Source organism: Erinaceus europaeus, chromosome 16 (genome assembly GCF_950295315.1).
Source record: "Erinaceus europaeus chromosome 16, mEriEur2.1, whole genome shotgun sequence".
Classification (NCBI taxonomy): Eukaryota; Metazoa; Chordata; class Mammalia; order Eulipotyphla; family Erinaceidae; genus Erinaceus; species Erinaceus europaeus.
In genome coordinates this window covers 10,850,311-10,870,059 of record NC_080177.1, presented here as the reverse complement: position 1 = coordinate 10,870,059, position 19,749 = coordinate 10,850,311, and the positions used below count along the sequence as shown (strand labels likewise).

Genomic DNA, 19,749 nt, shown 5'->3' with positions numbered 1-19,749 from the left:
ATGCTGTCTCTCCAGCCCTTGAGCCTTAGATAACGTGTTCTTTATCTAGTCTGCAAGGTAGTTAGAAATAACAAGTATCTTACACTGGAGAGATAGCTCCACTGGGAGGGCAGAGGGCTCACATGCCTGAGGTTGCTGGTTCTAGCCCTGGCATCGCATGAACTGGAGCAGTGCTCTGAGTTCTCTCTCTAGTGGTGAAACTCTGTCTAGTAGAACACAAATGCAAATAAACTTTTAGAAAACAAGAAGAAGACCCCATAGCAAGACATTTGGCAAGTCCCCACACTTCTGTTCACAAGTCACTTCATTCACGTTTTAGTCCATCAAGGTCACACAGGCAGCCAGCTGTGTAGCCAGCTGCTCTCTCATCCTGGCCTGTGGGGTGCAATGGGGGTGTGTGAGGGGGGGTTGGCCGTGGCTGTGAACCACTGTCAGTTCTGATTGCTGTTAAATCCGGTCTCTGCTGTTACCTCTTCTCTGAGACCCTTCTTAAGATGTTTTCTTCCTTTGTTTCATATATATATATATACATATATATATATTTGGATAGAGACAGAGAGAAATTGAGAGAGGAGGGGGAGATAGAGAGGGAAAGAGGCAGAGAGCACTTGCAGCCCTGCTTCACCACTCACGAAGCTCCCCCCATACACAGGTGGGGACCAGGGTCTTGAACCCAGGTCCTTGTGGACTTTAGTGCATGTACTTAACCAGGTGCACCACCACCTGGCCCCTAGGTTTCTCCAAATATTTTGGCATAGTAGACACAGTCTTTCCTTCCTTCCTTCCTTCCTTCCTTCCTTCCTTCCTTCCTTCCTTCCTTCCTCCTTCCCTCCCTTCCTCCCTCCCTTCTCCCCTCCCCTCCTCCTCCCTCTCCCGCTTTCCCCCTTCTCCTCTCCCCACTCCCTGCCTCCCTCCCAGAGCAGCTCTTTATACCAGTGTTGGGTTATGACGGTGAACACGGTAGACTCTATCTCTGCTTCACTAGAGCTTATCTCGTAGGCCCTGTGCTCTGATTTAGGCTTTAGAAAGGCTGTCTGGCATCTGTCATAGACCCTAACTTCCCAGTGGCAGTATGTCCTTATAGCAGGAATTGAGGTTGGGTTACTTTTAAAAACAGTTTTCTTTGAAAAAAAAATATATGAGAGAGAGAAAGAGAGAGAAGAAAACGGAGGAGGAGGAGGTAGAGAGAGAACCAGAGCATCACTCTGGTATATGTGCTGCCGGGCATCATGCTTGCAAGAACGCGTTTGGCAAAGGACAGCCCCTCAACATTAAGTTGGAGGACTCGAAGAGCAGGACCAACAGCTTGAAAGCTGTTAGGAGCTGCTTGTTGCTGGCTTTGAAAGTGACTGGGATCCATGTGGATTCAGTCGGCTAGGAAGGATCGTCAGTTTCCCCAATGAATGGGTACTCACGGGATGCACCACGGGAAGGTTGATCCAATGCATCTACACCATGCCTCGGCCTTGTGTGAGCTTAATGTGCAGCTTGACGATACAAGAACCCGGCATGAAGCCCAGCCAGTCTATCTTGGCGTTACTCTCGATCGCACCCTGTCATTTCACGAACATCTCATAAAAACTGCAGCAAAGGTGGGTGCAAGGAATAATATCATTGCAAGACTGGCCAGCTCTTCATGGGGTGCGAGCGCTTCCACACTATGCTCATCATCTCTGGCATTATGCTATTCCACTGCAGAATACTGTGCCCCAGTATGGTTCCGAAGCCCCCATGTCCACTTGGTCGATTCCAAATTAAATTCCTCCATGAGGATAATTTCTGGAACCATCCGTTCCACCCCGGTTCCATGGCTGCCAGTTCTTAGCAACATCGCCCCGCCAGATATTCGCCGGGATGCGGCATCATCTAAGTTCATTTCCCACGTCTACGCTCGACCGGACCTGCCAATATACACGGATATCTTCGCCCACCCTGTCCAACGCTTGATGTCTCGTCACCCAATCTGGTCTCCTACGCCTACACTGAACTTCTCTGTTCCAGACTCTTGGAAACAGAGTTGGCAGTCAGCTGAGGTCAAGAACAAACACCTCATCACAGACCCCTGCAAGCGTCAACCTGGCTTTGACCTAGCACGTTATGATTGGGCCCTCCTCAATCGCTATCGAACAGGCCATAGCCGGTGCGCCGCTATGTTCCATCGCTGGGGAGCCAGAGACGACCCGAACTGCCCCTGCGGCTCCAGACAGACTATGACCCACATAGTCAACGACTGCCACCTCTCCAGATTCAAAGGAGGTCTCGAAACTTTACATCAGGCTCAACCTGATGCTGTTGACTGGCTACGGAAGAAGGGCAAACGCTAGAAGAAGAAGAATGCTTGCAAGCCCTGTGCTCTACTGTTCTGGCACCTCCTGGGCCACTAGTGTCTCCTCCTCCTCCTTTTTTTCTTAAAAAAAAAAATTTAGGGCGGAGGGTAGATAGTATAATGGTTATGCAAAGAGACTCTCATGCCTGAGACTCCAAAGTCCCGGGTTCAATCGCCGGTACTACCATAAGCCAGAGCTGAGCAGTGCTCTGGTAAAATAAATAAATAAATTGTAAAATGGAAATATTGAGAAGACCATAGGAAAAGAGAGGTACAACTCCACACAATTCCCACCACCAGAACTCCATATCCCATCCCCTCCCCTAAAAGCTTTCCTATTCTTTAACCCTCTGGGAGTATGGACCCAGGGTCATTGTGGGATACAGAAGGTGGAAGGTCTGGCTTCTGTAATTGATTCCCTGCTGAACATGGGCATTGGCAGGTGGATCCATACTCCCAACCTGTCTCTCTCTTTCCCTAGTGAGACAGGGGTCTGGGGAGGCGGGGCTCCAGGACATATTGGTGGGGTCAGTTGCCCAGGGAAGTCAGGTTGGCATCATGGTAACATCTGGAACCTGGTGGCTGAAAAAGAGTTAAGATATAAAGCAGAACAAATTGTTGACTAATCATGGAACTAAAGGCAAGAATATTGCAGATGAAGATTTGGAGTCTCCGTTTTGGAAAAAGCTAGTAGGTCTATTTTAGGTATCTGCAAGGGGCCTATGACTCTACTAGGTTTTGCCTGAGCCTGAAAGCTAATTGCAACCAAGGTAATTCCTGGGGTTTGGGAGTTTTGTGGAGCCCTCTCCTGCCTGAAGGGTCATTGCAGATGACATTGTGAGGGAAGGATGTTTCAGCCCAGCCTCTGTGAGCAGAGAAAGGAGACTCTAAAATCCTTAGGAGGGCCTCCCCACCCAGGCCCCAGATGGATGGAGAAGGGCCTCCCCACCCTGGCCCCCTCTTCCCCACTGGTTCAAAATTAAAGCCCCAGGCTTGTGGCTTCTCTTCCCTGACTTCCGGGTCCTCCTGAGTCCCAGCTCATTTGAAGGCACCCTGGTCACACAAAGAACTTAGATTCAGGGAAGTTTGGACAGGCCCTATGTGCAGCCATCTTGAGAGAACCAGTGGTCTCTCTCTACCCAGCAGTCCTGTTTCTGTGCAGTGACTCAGCCTGAGGGGGCTGTGCTGGGCCCCTCCCTGTAGGTCTTTCTCTTTGAAGAGCCTGGGAGAGACACAATAGCCCCAAGGAGCTCCCTCATTGCCATCTGTGGTACTCACATGTGGTGTCAGGGCTCAAACTCGGGGCCTTAATTAAGCAAGGAAAGCGTGCTGCCTACCTGCTGAGCTATCTCCCAGCTCCTAATATATATGTAGTGGTTTGCAAAGTCAGAGTGTAACAGAGTATAGAGGTCAAAGTGAAATTCCATTTTATTGAGGAAACAGTCATTAAAGTCTTGGGTTCTAAGGATGGGAGAGAGATCCACTTGGTGTCAGTGGAGCTGACTGTTGAGTGCTATTCACACGCATTGACATGTGAGGCTGTGTTCCCAAAACTTAGCATAATATTGTAAACCAAGGGTACAGTCATAAAAATTTCATTAGAAAAAAAAAATAACTACTTTCTTCCTATGTCAGAAGTTTCATGCAGCAACCCAGGTGTCCAACAACAGTTGACACCTGAGAAACAGTTGAGTGGCTGAGAAAGCTGTGGTCTGTATACACAATGGAAGAAAGCTTGCTTAGAGTGTACACGTGCTTTGTCACAAGTAGGACCCGGATTCCAGCCCAGTCCCCACCACACTGAAGGAAGTTTCAATGCTATGGTCTCATTCTCTCTGTCTCCCTCTCTGAGAAAGTCATCCCAGAACAGTGAAGTCCCAGTGATGGCCAGCCCCCCTCTTGTCCCATGAATAGGTTGATGTCCATTTTTCTAGATGTCTCCCCCCACCCCCCAACTCTCTTTCACTCACTCACTCACTCACTCACTCATTCACTCACTCATTCACTCTTATCACTGGGATTCACTGTTCTGGGTTGACTTGTTCAGATAGTTAGATAGTTGGGGCTGGGTGGTGACACACCTGGTTGAGCACATGTGTTACAAGGCACAAGGACCCGGGTTCGAGACTCCAGTCCCCATCTGCAGGGGGAAAGCTTTGCGAGTGGTGAAGCAGTGTTGCAGGTGCCTCTGTGTCTCTTTCTCTCTGTCACTCCCTTGCCTCTTGATTTCTGGTTGTCTCTATGCAATAAATAAATAAAGATAATTAAAAAAAAGTTTAAAAAGAACTCTTTGATATTAGAGAGGCGGATGGGACAGGGAAGAAATCACAGCTCCAAAGCTTCCTCCAGTGTATTGGGGGCTAGACCCCAACCTGGGCTGCACACATGGCAAAGCCGTACACTATCCAGGTGAGCTATCTTGCCAGCCCTAAAAAATAAAATGAGTTGGGGGTGAGGCGGTGGCGCAGTGGGTTAAGCGCACATGGCGCAAAGTGCAAGGACCGGAGTAAGGATCCCGGTTCGAGCCCCCGGCTCCCCACCTGCAGGGGAGTCACTTCACAGGCGGTGAAGCAGGTCTGCAGGTGTCTATTTTTCTCTCCCCCTCTCTGTCTTCCCCTCCTCTCTCCATTTCTCTCTGTCCTATCTAACAATGAACAACATCAACAATGGTAATAATAATAACCACAACAAGGCTACAACAACAAGGGCAACAAAAGGGGAAAAAAATGGCCTCCAGGAGCGGTGGATTCATGGTGCAGGCACCAAGCCCAGCAATAACCCTGGAGGAAAAAAAAAAAAGAGTTGACACCCTTTACATAATGGATCTTTGAGAGCTTTCCCTTTGCAAGACCTTTTGGCCCGCAGACTCTGGAGCAGGGCCTCTAGGCCTCAGTAGCGCTGCGTGGGCTGCCCTCTCCCTCAGCACTGGTGGCCTCATCTCCCACTGGGCAGGGAGGTCGAGTCCTCCGTTTCCGGCCTCGTCAGTGTGTTCCTGCCAGTCAGGTTACCCGTGAGAGGCTCTGCTCTGCAGAAATGCATTTCGCCCAAGTGGCCTGTTCTCATCAGCTTGTTTTTCAGGAGCTGGGTGGGGCCTGTGGCTGAACATGGTTTTGTTTCTGGGCAGGTGGCGAGTTTCATTAGTTTCCTCTTCCTAATGATGTGGTTGGTAACTCAGGGATTTCACAGCCCATTCACCTGAACTCAGGCTCATGTGTTGGGAGTTGAGCAATCCTGGTGGGGTTCCTTGTGAGAGACTCAGCGGTGGCCCGTTCTGGAAGCAAATACAGGGGGGCCCGGGTGGTGGCGCACCCAGTTAAGCACACATAGTACTATACGCAAGGACCTGTGTTCGAGCCCCTGCTCCCCACCTGTAACGTTGACATGTCAGGGCTAGCCACAGGGACCACTGGTGTCTGTGCAGAGGGCGTGTCTGTGACGTCTCTGTAACCAGCCTTGCATGGCTTCCTTCTTGCCTGCTTCCTTCCAGCTTGTTGAGGCCCCAAGTCTGGTCTGTCTTCTTCCATCTGACACTGCCTGTGCTGTGGGGGTGGGCGTCCTAGCAGGCAGGACTGGGCTTGAATCCACATATGTGATATGTACCAGAGAGAGAACCTCTCTGACTGGAGTTTTCTCAGCTGTATGCTAAAGAGGATAGTTGTGATGTGAAGATTTCACTTGCAAAGGGTGACCAGAGAAACAGCTCAGCTGACAGAGTGAAGGTCTTGCATGCCTGAGGTTCCTGGTCCAGTCCCTGGCAGGGATAGTTCTCTGGGTTAGTTTTCTGCACCCCCCCCCCCCCCATCTACCTTCATACAGCAATGCTCAGCTCCGGCATATGGGGATGCTGGGGATTGAACCTGGTACGGCAGAGCCTCAGACATGGATGTTTTTTTGAATAACCATTAGGCTGTTGGATTGCCAGAAAAGTCATGTGGCATTTTTGCATAGAAAAATACTTCATAGGGCCAGGTGGTGGCGCACCTGGTTAAGCGCACATGTTACAGCACACAAGGATCCAAGTTCGAGCCCCTGGTCCCCACCTGCAGGAGGAAAGCTTCATGAGTGGTGAAGCAGGGCTGTAGGTGTCTCTCCCTCTCTCTACCTCTCCCTATCTTCTCAATTTCTGGCAGTCTCTATCCAATGAAGATAATAGAAAAATTGAAAAAAAGAAAGAAAAACACATGACTTTTCCGACAACCCAATTATCTTCCTAGGCCATGTATCTCTCCCTCATATGAAACTTTCTTTCTATCACATAGGAAATAAATAAAATAAATCTTTTTCTCTGGCCATACCACTGTGAAAATACCTGATCTTAGAAGCTAAGCAGGGTCTGACCTGGATGGGAAACGCGTGAAGGGACCTTTTTGGGTTTTAGTAGGTGCTGAACAGATCGATCTTTCACTCCTTTCCCTCCTGCTTCTTGAGCTTTTGCTCTCCTGAGCTATGTCAGGACCAGGGCAGGGTACCTCCTCTCAAGGGCATTTGCACTTCATCACTGATCCAAGTTGTTAAGTGAGGGAGTTAAAGAGCAGGGAGATTCTTCAGCCCTGGCCTCACAGGATGCTGGGGCCTATTAGACGGTAGCCATCTTTCTTCCCTAAGCACTGCAGTCATGTGCATCTCAGGTCACATATTTAGTGCTGAGGTTGGAGATCCCCACAGAACCGGAAGGGAGAATAGCATCCCTAGGAAGGTGGGGGAGGCCAACACGAGCACTTCCTGTCAAGGAGAACATGAATCTATTCAACACCTTTGTGAGAAATACAAAATGGTAGTCCCCTAGGGCTGGGGCCCTGCAATGCACAAGTAGGACTGGGCCTTGAGAGAAAGTAGAGAAAGAGGATTTTCTTCCATGGCAAAGACTGGCTCAGCCTACGCCTCCCAACCTGGGCCCAGGACTCATCATTCTTTTCTCTTGTCTTCCCCTCTTTTAGTACTCTGAGCTAAGCAATGGAGACCCCACCCGGAAGCTTCCTCAGGGCGTTGTCTATGGCGTGGTGCGAAGGTCAGATGAAAACCAGCAGAAAGAAATGGTGGTGTATGGCTGGACCACCAACCAGCTGAAGGAGGAAATGAACTACATCAGAGATGTGAGTCACTAAAAATGTTTCTCCCTATTTTTCTTTGCTCTTTTGGTAGCATGTGAGAGGTCAGAGTTAGAAGCACTGATGTGAATGCAGTAAGCTACCCTGGAAGAGTTCTTAACATTAATGCATTGGAGAGAAATGCTTTTACCTAGCTTTTATTTTAACTTTAATTTTTTATTGCCAGCAGGTTTACTGCTGGGGCTTGGTGTCTGCACAATGAATCCACTGCTCTTTCCTTTCCTTTCCTTTCCTTTCCTTTCCTTTCCTTTCCTTTCCTTTCCTTTCCTTTCCTTTCCTTTCCTTCCCTTCCCTTCCCTTCCCTTCCCTTCCCTTCCCTTTCCTTTCATTTTCTTTTCTGTTTTGTTTTCATTCTGATAGGGACAGAGAAAAATTGAGGTGGGGGGAAGGTAGATGAGGAGAGAGAGAGAGAGAAAGAGAGACTCCTGCAGTACTTCTTCACTGCTTGCGAAGTTTCTGTTTGTGCAGGTGGGGTCCAGGGACTTGAAGCTGGATCTTTGTGCGTGGTGATGTGTGCGCTCTGCTGGGCTCACCACCACCTGACCCCCGTTTTTCCATACTTTAAGGGACTGTTGGCAGTGCAGATGTAATTCTGCTGTGAGGTAGAGAGTGAGCTTCTGGATGTCACTAAGTATTGGGTTGTCAGAAAAGTCATGGTGTGTCTTTCTATGTATTTCTTTCTTTTTAAAAAATTATTTATTCCCTTTTGTTGCCCTTGCTGTTTTATTGTTGTTGTTTTTGATGTCATCATTGTTGGATAGGACAGAGAGAAATGGAGAGAGGAGGGGAAGACAGAGAGGGGAGATATAGACAGACACCTGCAGACCTGACTCACTGCCTGTGAAGCAACTTCCCTGCAGGTGGGGAGCCGGGGGCTCAAACCGGGATCCTTATGCTGGTCCTTGTGCTTTGTGCCATGTGCGCTTAACCCTCTGCACTACCGCCTGACTCCCCCTTTCTATGTATTTCTATGCAAAAATACATCATGACTTTCCAACAACCCAATAGGTTCACTCAGGAAACCAATAGCTTTCTTTCTTTTTCTTTTCTCCCCCATGTAGGAAATGAGGCTTTTAAGCTTTGTGGCATGTTACCTTAGATTCTCCTGTTCTATGAACTTGGACACAAGTATAAACTTGGTTGCTTTTGGCCACAAGCAATAGGAAAGCCAGCTTAGAAAGGAAACTTGTCTCGAAGGGGGTAAGTGTCAGGGCAGGTGGGCTCGAGGCCAAGTACAAGTACGTCCAGAATTTGGGTCTCTGTGTCTGACTTTCCCTGGTTTCCTTCAGCCACAGGGTCATGGCATCATCTACACATATGGCAGTGTCTGGAGGAGGATGAGGAGGAGGAAGAGGCTCTTCCTCTCTGGTTACTTTTTTTTTTTTTCATTTGTTATGGGGATTATCTCTGAGGTTCAGTACATGCATAACCCCACCATTTCCAGTAGCCATTTTTTTTAAAAAAAAAAAAAGAAGGTAAGAGACTGAAGTAGGAAAGGAGAAAAGGGAGAGAGAGAGGGAGAAAGAGAGAGAGAGAGAGAGAAAAGACATTTGTAGCACTACTCTTCTGCTCATGAAGCTTCACCTCTGCAAGCGGGGACTAGAAAGTGGAACCCAGCTCCTTGCATCTGATAATGTGTGCACTGTGCCCGGTGAACCACCACCCAGTGTCTGATTGCTTTTTTTTTAAAAAACAATTTTATTTTTATTATTTATTATTATTATTTTTTACAGAGAAATTAAGAAGGGAAAGGAGATAGAAGGAGGGGGGTGGTGGGGAGAGAGACCTACAGCACCGCTTCACCACTTGTGAAACTTCCTCTTTGCTGGTGAGGATCAGGAGCAGGGGCTTGAACCTGGACCCATGTACATAGTAACGTGTGTGCTCAACCAGGTGCGCCACTACCTGGCCTCTTAACAAAGTTTTAAAAGATATTCTTTGATTATTTGAATAAATGATGACAGAGACATAGGGACCAGAGCACTCATCAGCTCTGGCTTATGGTGGTGCTAGGAATTGAGCCTGGAACCTCAGCCTTAGGCATCAAAGTCTATTTGCATAACTTTTATGCTGTCTCACTAGCCCTCTGATTACTTTCGAGAGACCCTCCATTACACTTCCCCTGGTCTCTGTGACCCCACCTCGGACCCTCACTGAACAAAGGCAATAGTAGGACTTTGACCACCCAATCAGCTGGGTTTAAATGAATTCTGGAAAATCAGTCACAATAAGCATTGCTCTGCACAGGCCCAGCAAAAAAAAAAAAAAAAAGTACCATGTCTTTGTATTTAATATTGTGTTTCTTTTCTTTCTTTCTTCTTCTTCTTCTTTTTTTCTTTTACTCGTGTTTTTTTGAGAAATTCTGGAAACTATAAAAATGCAGGAAAAAGAGTTAACATATAAAGCCGTACAAAGTGTTGACTAATCATGACCCTAAAGGCTGGAATATTGCAGATGAAGATTTGGGATCTCCGTTTTGGAAATAGTAGGTCTATTTTAGGTATATTCCAAAGGGCCCATGACTTTATTAGTTTTTATCTGAGCCTGACATCTGATATGCAGGTGGACTCAAGTTACTGTCTGGGGAGATGATGTCATAGTTGGAAAAAGGGCTAGAAAGTGGATTTATATGTTAACTCTTTTTTCAGCCATCAGGTTCTGCTTACTACCGTGATGCCAACTGGACTTCCCTGGGCAGACGACCCCACCAATGTGTCCTGGAGCCCCACTTCCCCAGAGCTCTGCCCCACTAGGGAAAGAGAGAGACAGGCTGGGAGTATGGCTCAAACTGTCAACACCCACGTTCAGCAGAGAAGCAATTACAGAAGCCAGACCTTTCACCTTCTGCACCCCATAATGACCCTGGGTCCATACTCCCAGAGGGATAAAGACTAGGAAAGCTTCCAATGTAGGAAATGGGTTACAGAGTTCTGGTGGTGGGAATTGTACCCTTCTTATCCTATGGTCTTGTCAGTGTTTCCATTTTATAAATAAATAAATAAATAAATAAATAAATAAATAAATAAATAAATATGCAGGGAAAAGAATATAAAATCATTCATATCACACTCAGCCAAAATGACTGTTGGCATATTGAGCACCTCCTAAGTTTTTCTATGTATTATCTATCTACAGTCAGTCTATCATCCGTTACTGATCTCTATCAACTGTCTTCTGCCTTCTATTATCAATCATCTTATTTATTTTATCTACTTATTGACTGTGTGTCTACCATCACTTATCATCTATTTCCATATCTGTTTTTCCATAAAGCAAATTGCTCTGGATCACAGAACTAGTAGTGATGAAGCAGTGATTTGAACACAGGAAGTATTTATTTATTTATTTATTTATTTATTTATTTATTTATTTATTTATTTTTCTGAATTGCCACCAGGGTTATTGCTGGCATTTGGTGCCTGTACAACTAATCCACCATCACAGCAGCCTTGTTTTCTTCTTCCCTCTCCTTCTTTCTTTTGTCTTGATAGGACGGAGAGAAACTGAGAGGGGTGGGGAAGATAGAGAGGGAGAGAAAAAGAGACACCTGTAGAGCTGTTTCACCACTTATAAAGTTTGCCCTCTGCGGGTGGGGGCTGGGGACCTGAACCGGGGTCCTTGCACATGATAATGTGTGTGCTAGACCAGCCCTTATGATTTTTTTTTTTCCAGATTACTACCATGGTTATTGCTGTAGGTTTGATGCCTGTGTGAGGAATCCAGTGCTCCTGGTAGCCACTGTTTTGTTTTTTTTTCCTTTTCTCTTTATTTTTTTGTTAGAGACGGAAATGGAGAGGGAAGGGGGGAGATAGGGAGAGAGAAAGAGAGACATTTGTAGTATTGTTTCATCATTCTTGAAGATTCCTTCCTGCAGTTGGGGACCGTGGACTTGAACCTTGGTCCTTGCGAACGGTATTGGGTGTGCTATTACTGGGTGCACTACTGCCTGGTCCCCTATTTCTATTCCCTTTTTATTCTTCCACTCGGCTTAGATTGACTGTCATGTCTGTTAACCAAACCAGTGTGACTAGGAAGTGGAGAATCTTTAAACAGTACGTGTGTAGATACATGTTTTAGAGAATCACCTTGACTTTTGTTATAGTTTGTTCGTTGCAGAAGACTGATGGTGATGGGGGGGCTGGGTGGTGGTGTACCTGGTTGAGCGCATATGTTACAGTGTGTAAGGACCCAGGTTAGAGCCCCCAGTCCCCACCTGCAGGGGGAAAGCTTTGTGAGTGGTAAGCAGTGTTGCATGTGTCTCTCTGTCTCTCCCTTTTCTCTCGATTTCTGGCTGTCTCTATCCAGTAAATAAAGATTAAGAATAAAAATAAGGGGCCAGGTGGTGGCATACCTGGTTGAGTGCACACATTACAGTGCACAAGGACCTGGGTTCAAGCCCCTGGTCCCCACCTCCAGGGGGAAGCTTCACAAGTGTGGTGAAGCAGGGCTGCAGGTGTCTCTCTGTCTCTTACCCTCTCTATCTCCTCCTGCCCTCTCAATTTCTCTCCATCTCTATCTAATATTAATAAATAAATAAAATTTATAAAAAAAGAATAAAAATACAAGACTGATGGTGATGGAAGAACAGACTTCCACATGTATGGGCTCTCCAAGGGTCATTTTTCTTACTGTATGTTCTGGACAATAAATTATTCTTTGTCAGTCAGATCAAGGGTAGGGAAAAAGAGATGTTACTTTTTGGGGATTGACCCTCTTAACCACACTCTTTTAAAAAATATATATTTTTATATTCATTTATTTATTCTCTTTTGTTGCCCTTGTTTTTTTATTGTTGTAGTTATTATTGTTGTTGGATAGGACAGAGAAAAATGGAGAGAGGAAGGGAAGACAGAGAGGGGGAGAGAAAGAGAGACACCTGCAGACCTGCTTCACCGCCTGTGAAGCGAACCCCCTGCAGGTGGGGAGCCGGGGGCTCGAACCGGGATCCTATGCCAGTCCTTGTGCTTTGTGCCACAAGCGCTTAACCAGCTGCACTACCGCCCAACTCCCTTTAATTTCTTTATTGGGGGATTAATGGTTTAAAGTCAACAGTAAAATAGTTTATACATGTGCAACATTTCTTAGTTTTCCACATAACAATTCAACCTCCACTAGGTCCTCCTGGAAATTGATATTTATTAATGATTGCATTTATATGTAACCATAACATGTATATTATTGTTGTTATTATTTGGTTTACTCCCCTGGTTCCTAAGTAGCTATCAGTGTGATGTTTTTTTAATTTCCCTAATTATTTGGGTTTTCGATGAGTTTTTAGTGAGGCCCTTTTCTCTTTAGGGTTTCCTAACAGTATTGGAGATCACACACGAATGTGTCGTAGTTTGCTAATATCCTTGTGGGCCACAGGTCAGAGCCACCTTGGAAAAAGTGAGGAAACGGATGTACGGGGACTATGATGAAATGAGACAGAAGATTCGCCAGCTCACCCAGGAACTGTCGGTAAGTCAGCAGTTCAGGGACTCTGAAGCCCAGCAAGGAGGTGATGGAGCTCAGCACTATTCGTCGATGCCTAGCAGCCAAGGCATTTGAGGTCTGACGTTCTGAGGTTCCAGTGTATAAAGAGAACCATAGTTTCAATATCTCTCTCTGTCTCTCTCCCTTTCTATCTCCTCCCTTTCATATCAATTTCTCTCTGTCTCTATTCAGTGATAAATGTGTGTGTGTGTGTGTGTGTGTGTGTATTGTGTACTGTGTGTGTGTAAAGTGAACTTTAACAAATAGGAAGACATGAATATGCTCAGAAAAGAAATATCAAACATTGTGAAGTGTCTTTACTATCCAAGTTAATATGTAAATTTATCATAACTCCTAAACACCAGAAGATTTTCTTTTGATTAATGAATTAACTTTAAACCAAAGCAATTCTCAGTTCTGGTTTATGATGGTGTGGGGGATTGAGCCTGGGATTTTGGAGCCTCAGTCATGAGAGTCTCTTTGCATGACCATTATGCTACCTACCCCCATTAATTCATTAATTAATTTTTGGATTGAGACAGAAATTGAGAGGGGAGTAAAAGTAAAGAGGGAAAGAGACAGAGACACTTGGCAGTCCTGTTTTATCACTCATGAAGCTTTCCCCCTGCCAGTGAGGGCCAGGGGATTGAACCTGGGTCCTTGTGCACTGTAGTGTGTGCACTTAACCAGGTGCACCACTGCCTGGCCCCAGATTTTACTATTTTATTCTTCACAACTATACTAGTTGATTCCAAGGTAGTCAAGAAACAAACTAAAGAGTTTGGAGAAATTGTGGAAGAAAAAAACATAGCATTATTATGATAATAAACTGAAAAAAAGAAAAGTTCAGATGAAAACAGTATACTATTGGTACATACATATATAAACATACATAAGAAAAAGAAGTGTCTACTAGTATATGGCAGGTATAGCATCTCAAATAAGGATTAACTATGGGCCCGTCAGTCTGTGACGTCAAGACAACTTACGTGCTGTTGGAACAGACCCACACTGGGGTGAACTGCAAATAGATCAGAGATGCACATCCTGAAGTTGAAAGTTAAAAGCACGGGGAGGCATACAATTAATTTCCCCCCTCTCATATTAATTAACTAGTGATTTATATGACTACATTTTACTAGGAGTGTACATAAACACCATTCCCACCACCAAAAGACTGTGACCCATCCTCCCACCCACTCCCACCCCCCACTGGCCCAGGGAGCTGCATGTCTACCCCTCACCACAGGATTTTTACTTTGGTGCCCTACTTACAATTTGGTCAGGTCCTGCTTTTAGTTTCCCTTTCAGATCTTCTTACTCAACTTCTGTTGATGAGTGGGATCATCCCATACTCATCTTTATCTTTCTGACTTAGCTCACTTAACATAATTCCTTCTAGCTCTGTCCAAAATGGCTCAGAGAAGGTGGGTTCATTGTTCTTGATAGCTGCATAGTATTCCATTGTGTATATATACCATAGCTTTCTCAGCCACTCATCTGTTGTTGGGCACCTGGGTTGCTTCCAGGTTTTAGCTATTATGAATTGTGCTGCTATGAACATAGGAGTACACACCTCTTTTTGGTTGGGTGTTCTGGAGTCCTTGGGGTATAACCCCAGGAGAGGAATTACTGGATCATATGGAAGGTCCATGTCTAGCCTTGTGAGAGTTTTCCAGACTGCTCTCCACAGAGGCTGTACCAATTTACATTCCCACCAGCAATGTAAAAGGGTTCCTCTGTCCCCACAACCTCTCCAGCATTTGTTGCTGCTGTCCTTTATGATGTATGCCATTCTTACAGGAGTGAGGTGGTATCTTAGTGTTGTCTTGATTTGCATTTCTCTGACAATCAGTGAAGACCCCACCAATGTGTCTTGGAGCTCCACTTCCCCAGAGACCCATCCTACTAGAGAAAGAGAGAGGCAGACTGGGAGTATGGACCGACCAGTCAACGCCCATGTTCAGCGGGGAAGCAATTACAGAAGCCAGACCTTCTACCTTTTACAACCCACAATGACCCTGGGTCCATGCTCCCAGAGGGATGGAGAATGGGAAAGCTATCAGGGGAGGGGGTGGGATATGGAGATTGGGTGGTGGGAATTGTGTGGAGTTGTACCCCTCCTACCCTATGGTTTTGTTAATTAATCCTTTCTTAAATAAAAAATAAAAAAATTAAAAAAAAAGCACGGGGAGGAAATACTTACAAATTCTTTTTTATACTCTCGGGAGGGAAAATATCTTTTTTTTCTTTTTAGATTTTTAAAAAATATTTATTTATTCCATTTTATTGCCCTTGCTTTATTGTTTTAGTTACTATTGCTGTTATTGTTGTTGGATAGGACAGAGAGAAATGGAGAGAGGAGGGGAAGACAGAGAGGGGGAGAGAGATACCTACAACACTGCTTTACCACTTGCAAAGCTTTCCCCCTGCAGGTGGGGACTGGGGGCTTGAACCCAGGTCCTTGCACATTGTAACATGTGTGCTCAGTCAGGTGCTTCACCACCTGGCTCCTATCCAGCCTTTAAGTTTAAGATTGGCCTCCGATGAAAGTCTCAGACTCATGAAACATAACACCCAACAGAGCCAACTGAGCAACCACAGCAGCAACAGTGAGCAAACACTGGGCGAGCCCAATGCATATTTTTTCTCTGGGCAGTAGAAGAAGCAGGATGGCATAAGAAGGTGCTCTAGTTAGGTGCCACTTACTAGCTGTTTGTGACCAGCTCAGCTTCTTATTTATTTATTTATTTATTTATTCGACAGAGACAGAGAAATTGAGAGGGAAGGGCGAGGTAGAGAGGGAGAGAAAGAGAGACTCCTGCAGCCCTGCTTTGCGGCGTGTGAAGTTTCCTCCTTGTAGGCTGAACCTGAGTAACTTGTGTGTTCAACCTGGTGCCCCACTGCCCACCTTCTGTCTCCCACTCCCAGCCTAACTTCTTCTTCTTCTTTTTTTTTTTTTTTAAGAAATAGCTGGGGGGAGTCAGGCTGTAGCGCAGTGGTTAAACACAGGTGGTATAAAGTGCAAGGACCGGCGTAAGGATCCCGGTTTGAGCCCTGGCTCCCCACGTGCAAGGGGAGTCGCTTCACAGGCGGTGAAGCAGGTCTGCAGGTGTCTGTCTTTCTCTCCCCCTCTCTGTCTTCCCCTCCTTTCTCCAATTCTCTCTGTCCTATCCAATGACAACAACAATAATAATAACCACAACAATAAAACAAGGGAAACAAAAGGGACTAAATAAATAAATAAATATTAAAACAAAAAAGAAATAGCTGGGGGTCTCACACATGTCCTAAGTGGTCTCCCAGGCCAGTTTTTTTTTTAAGGTGATTTAACTTTTATCATTGGCACCAGTGTTATCACTGGGGCTCAGTGCTGACACTCAAAATCTTCTGCTCCAGGTGGCCATTTTTCCTTTCTCTCTATTTTATTAGATAAGGCAGAGAGAACTTGAGAGAGGGAGATAGGGAGAGAGAAAGACAGATACCTGCAGACCGGCTTCATTGCCCATGAAGCTTCCCCCCATAGGTGGGGAGCAGGGGCTAAAACTGAGGTCCTTGTGGTTGGTAATGTGTGTACTCAACTGAGTATTATCATCATCATCTCACCATCACCATCACCATCACCATCACCATCACCATCACCATCACCATCATCATCATCATCATCTTGAAAGAGGCAGAGAGGAGGGATAGACAGAGAGGAGAGACACCACAGCACTGCTCTGTTATCTATGGAGCCTCCCTGTCCATGATGCTCCCCATGTGCTGCCTGGGTACAAGGTAAGGCATGCACTCTACTGGGAAATTCATCTCCTGACCCAGATTCACTTCTTAAATCACCTCCTCTGATTCTAGTCTCTCCCCCTTTAGAGGAATGTTCTGGCAGGGTGTCTTCAGGAGCATCTTGCTTGTCTTTCTGCTCTGTGCCATGCAGATATTGACTTCCAGATGTGAAGCTCCACTTGCAATATGGTTGATACAGATGTGTCATTGCTGAGGACGGATCCCTTTATGTCTCTCCAATTTGTCCAGGTGTCACAGGCTCAGCAGAACTATCTCGAGAATCACATCCAGAAGCAGTCGTCTGCCCTGGACAGTTTTGATGCCATGAACTCGGCTTTGGCGTCGGACTCCCTTGACCTGCAGGTACTTGTCTGCCCAGGGCTCGGCTGGGGGCTGCTGTGCAGTGCAGGCACACCAGGCCCAGGCTGTGCTCTGGGCCTTTGGAGGCACAACCTCGGCTCACTATTCACTGATCCCTGAGACGTGACCACAGTAAAGACCCGACCAGTGTGATGGTGAAGAAATTTGGAGCAACTACACTTTGGAGGTGTAGTTGGTGTTAACCTCATTCAAAGGGGGTTTCGATCCTGAGGTCAGCACTAGAGACGTCACTCGCTCCCTTAGATGGTCTGAAGTGGCAGTGCGTAACAGAGCACTTCATTCCCCATTGTCCTGCTATTTCAGGAAGTCCCACCAAATCCAGAAAAGATAGACCCAACTCAAGAGAATTCTAATTCGTTTATGCAAGCAGCTTCTGGAGGAGGCTGGGCACTTTTATTTCTGCAAAATATTCTTTAGCATGAGAGAAAACCTGAGCCTTCCAGAGACTATCTCGCATTACCAGAGGGAGGCGGGGTGGCCCAGCCTATGCCAAGGTGTGATGTCCCAGCACTTTGCAGGGTTCTCTCTCCCGCTTGACTTGATCTTCTAGGAGAAGGAACCACCCAGAATGGATAACCACAGCTACTTTTACAGCCCAGTCCCCATCCATCATGCAAGTCAGCTTGAAAATGTTCTTCTTACCTGAAACAGCTTCCCATGGCTGGGCCTCCACATAGCTTTCAAATATGCACACGATAGTTTTTTTTTTTAATCTTTATTTATTGGATAGAGACAACCAGAAATTGAGAGGGAAGGGGCAGACAGAGAGAGGGTGAGACAGAGAGACACCTGCATCCCTGCTTCATCATTCGCAAAGCTTTCCCTTTGCAGGTGGGGACTGGGGGCTTGAACCCAGGTCCTTTCACATTGTAACATGTGCGCTCAACCAGGTGAACCACCACCCGGCCCCTCACACGATAGTTTTTGTCACTCCTCCCCAATTTAATTTGGCTCCCATCACTCACACTCCTCTTCAAAGTTCCAGGAGTGATTTCTTTCAAACCCTTTCTGGTTTGATGTAAATAGTCTGTGAGATAAGCAATGCAGTTTCCATGTTGGAATTGTCCACTTTCTCCCAGGACCTAACTGACAGCCTTGCCAACAGCAGTGCGAGCCCACTGTCCCTTGGTGGGTCTGGGGGGGCCTGTTTGTGGTGGAGCCTTGGAGCCCCCACCGTTTTCCTGACTCTCCTTAGTGCGTGTCAGCTTTCCGCTGGCCTCAGGCTAAGTCCTCCTCTGGGCCTGCCTTACTCACGGTCTTTGTTTTCTCTTCTTCCTACATGAAGTGGATTCTCCAGGGTGTTCTCTGTCTCCCTCCCTCCCTCTCTCTCTCTCTCTCTCTCTCCTCTCTCGCCCTTTGGGATGTTTTCTTATTTGTGAACACCCAAGAAATGCCGGGACTTGATGGCTGTCTTTTTTTTTTTTTTTTTAAGGTTTTATTTATTTATTATTGAGAAAGATATGAATTTAGAGAGAAAGGACCAGACAGTATTCTGGTACTTGTGCTGCCAGGGATTGAACCTTAAGCTTTAGATTCTGAGGCTTTTTATCCACTGCGCCACCTCTTGGACCTCTGATGGGTGTCTTTATTGAGTCTGTGTCTCTTTTTCCCATCCTACTTCCCATTTGTTATCTGCTCATGTCCTCACTGTTCCTTCAGAAGTCACCCGTTGCCTAACAGTGTTAGTCCTAAGCCAGGAAACCTCACTGCTCCCTAGTTCTGGCCCAATCTCTCAGTCCCCAGCATACCTAAGAGCTGTATTTTAATTTTTTAAGTTTTAATTAATCAATTTATTATTGGATAGACACAGAGAGAAACTGAGAGGAGAGAGGGAGATAGAGAGGGGAAAAAGACAGAGAGATAGCTGCAGATCTGCTTCACCACTCATAAAGCGTTTCCCCTGCAAGTGGGAACCAGGGACTTGAACCTGGGTCCTTGTGCACTGTGATGTGTGTACTTAACCAGGTATGCCAGTGCCTGGCTACTTATTTTATTTTATATTTTTAGGTAGAGACAGAGGCAGAGAGACAGACAGAGACACCAACCATAGCACTGAAACTTCCTTCAATGTGGTAGGGCCTGGGCTTGAACCTAGGCTGTACACACTATGCAGGCGAGCTATTTCACTATCCCTACAGAGGAGCCTTGTTAGGCCATTGTTCAAACAAACAAACCACAAAGGTGAAAAGATCTCACAGCTCAACGGCTTCCTTAAACTTCTTCATAGCTTCCATCTCTCTTAGTGCCCCTTTCACTGCATTTTCATTATCACTGACGGTGAGCCCCAGCCTTGGCTTTGATTTCACCGACTGTCAGAGCTGGAAAGAACTGCAGAGAGGAGCTTCAGTTCCTTTATTTTTCAGTAGAGAGAACTGACTTGCAGGTGGGATGTCGTGAGTGGCAGAGTCAGGACTGGACCAAGAAGCCTGGCCTTCTTGCCCGGATCATCTGTGCTTGGAATGGGGGATTGGCCCAAGTGTTTGCTAAAGCGCCCCCTGCAGCTGAAATGTTCTGTGACACACCCCCCCTCCTCACCCCCCAGCTTCCTAATGGACTTGGTATTTTCTTCTCTATTCATTTACCATCATTGAAATTCCTTTTACTTGCCTCGAATCATTTCAGGAATAAGAGGCTTATTATTCAGAGTGGGAGAGACGGAGTTGGGGCAGCTCCTGA

The 19,749-nt window shown here is 46.2% G+C and overlaps 1 protein-coding gene across 2 annotated transcripts in view; it reads left to right on the top strand.

The window, feature by feature from the left end:
- The window catches only part of MYZAP (myocardial zonula adherens protein), a 117,629-nt gene that overhangs the window by 38,899 nt on the left and 58,981 nt on the right, over positions 1-19,749 (top strand). For both annotated transcript variants that reach the window (XM_007533686.3, XM_060174453.1), the window contains exons 3-5: positions 7,264-7,419; positions 12,802-12,894; positions 16,942-17,055. In XM_007533686.3, coding sequence (XP_007533748.1) covers positions 7,264-7,419; positions 12,802-12,894; positions 16,942-17,055 — 363 coding nt within the window. The remainder of the gene's footprint in view (positions 1-7,263; positions 7,420-12,801; positions 12,895-16,941; positions 17,056-19,749) is intronic.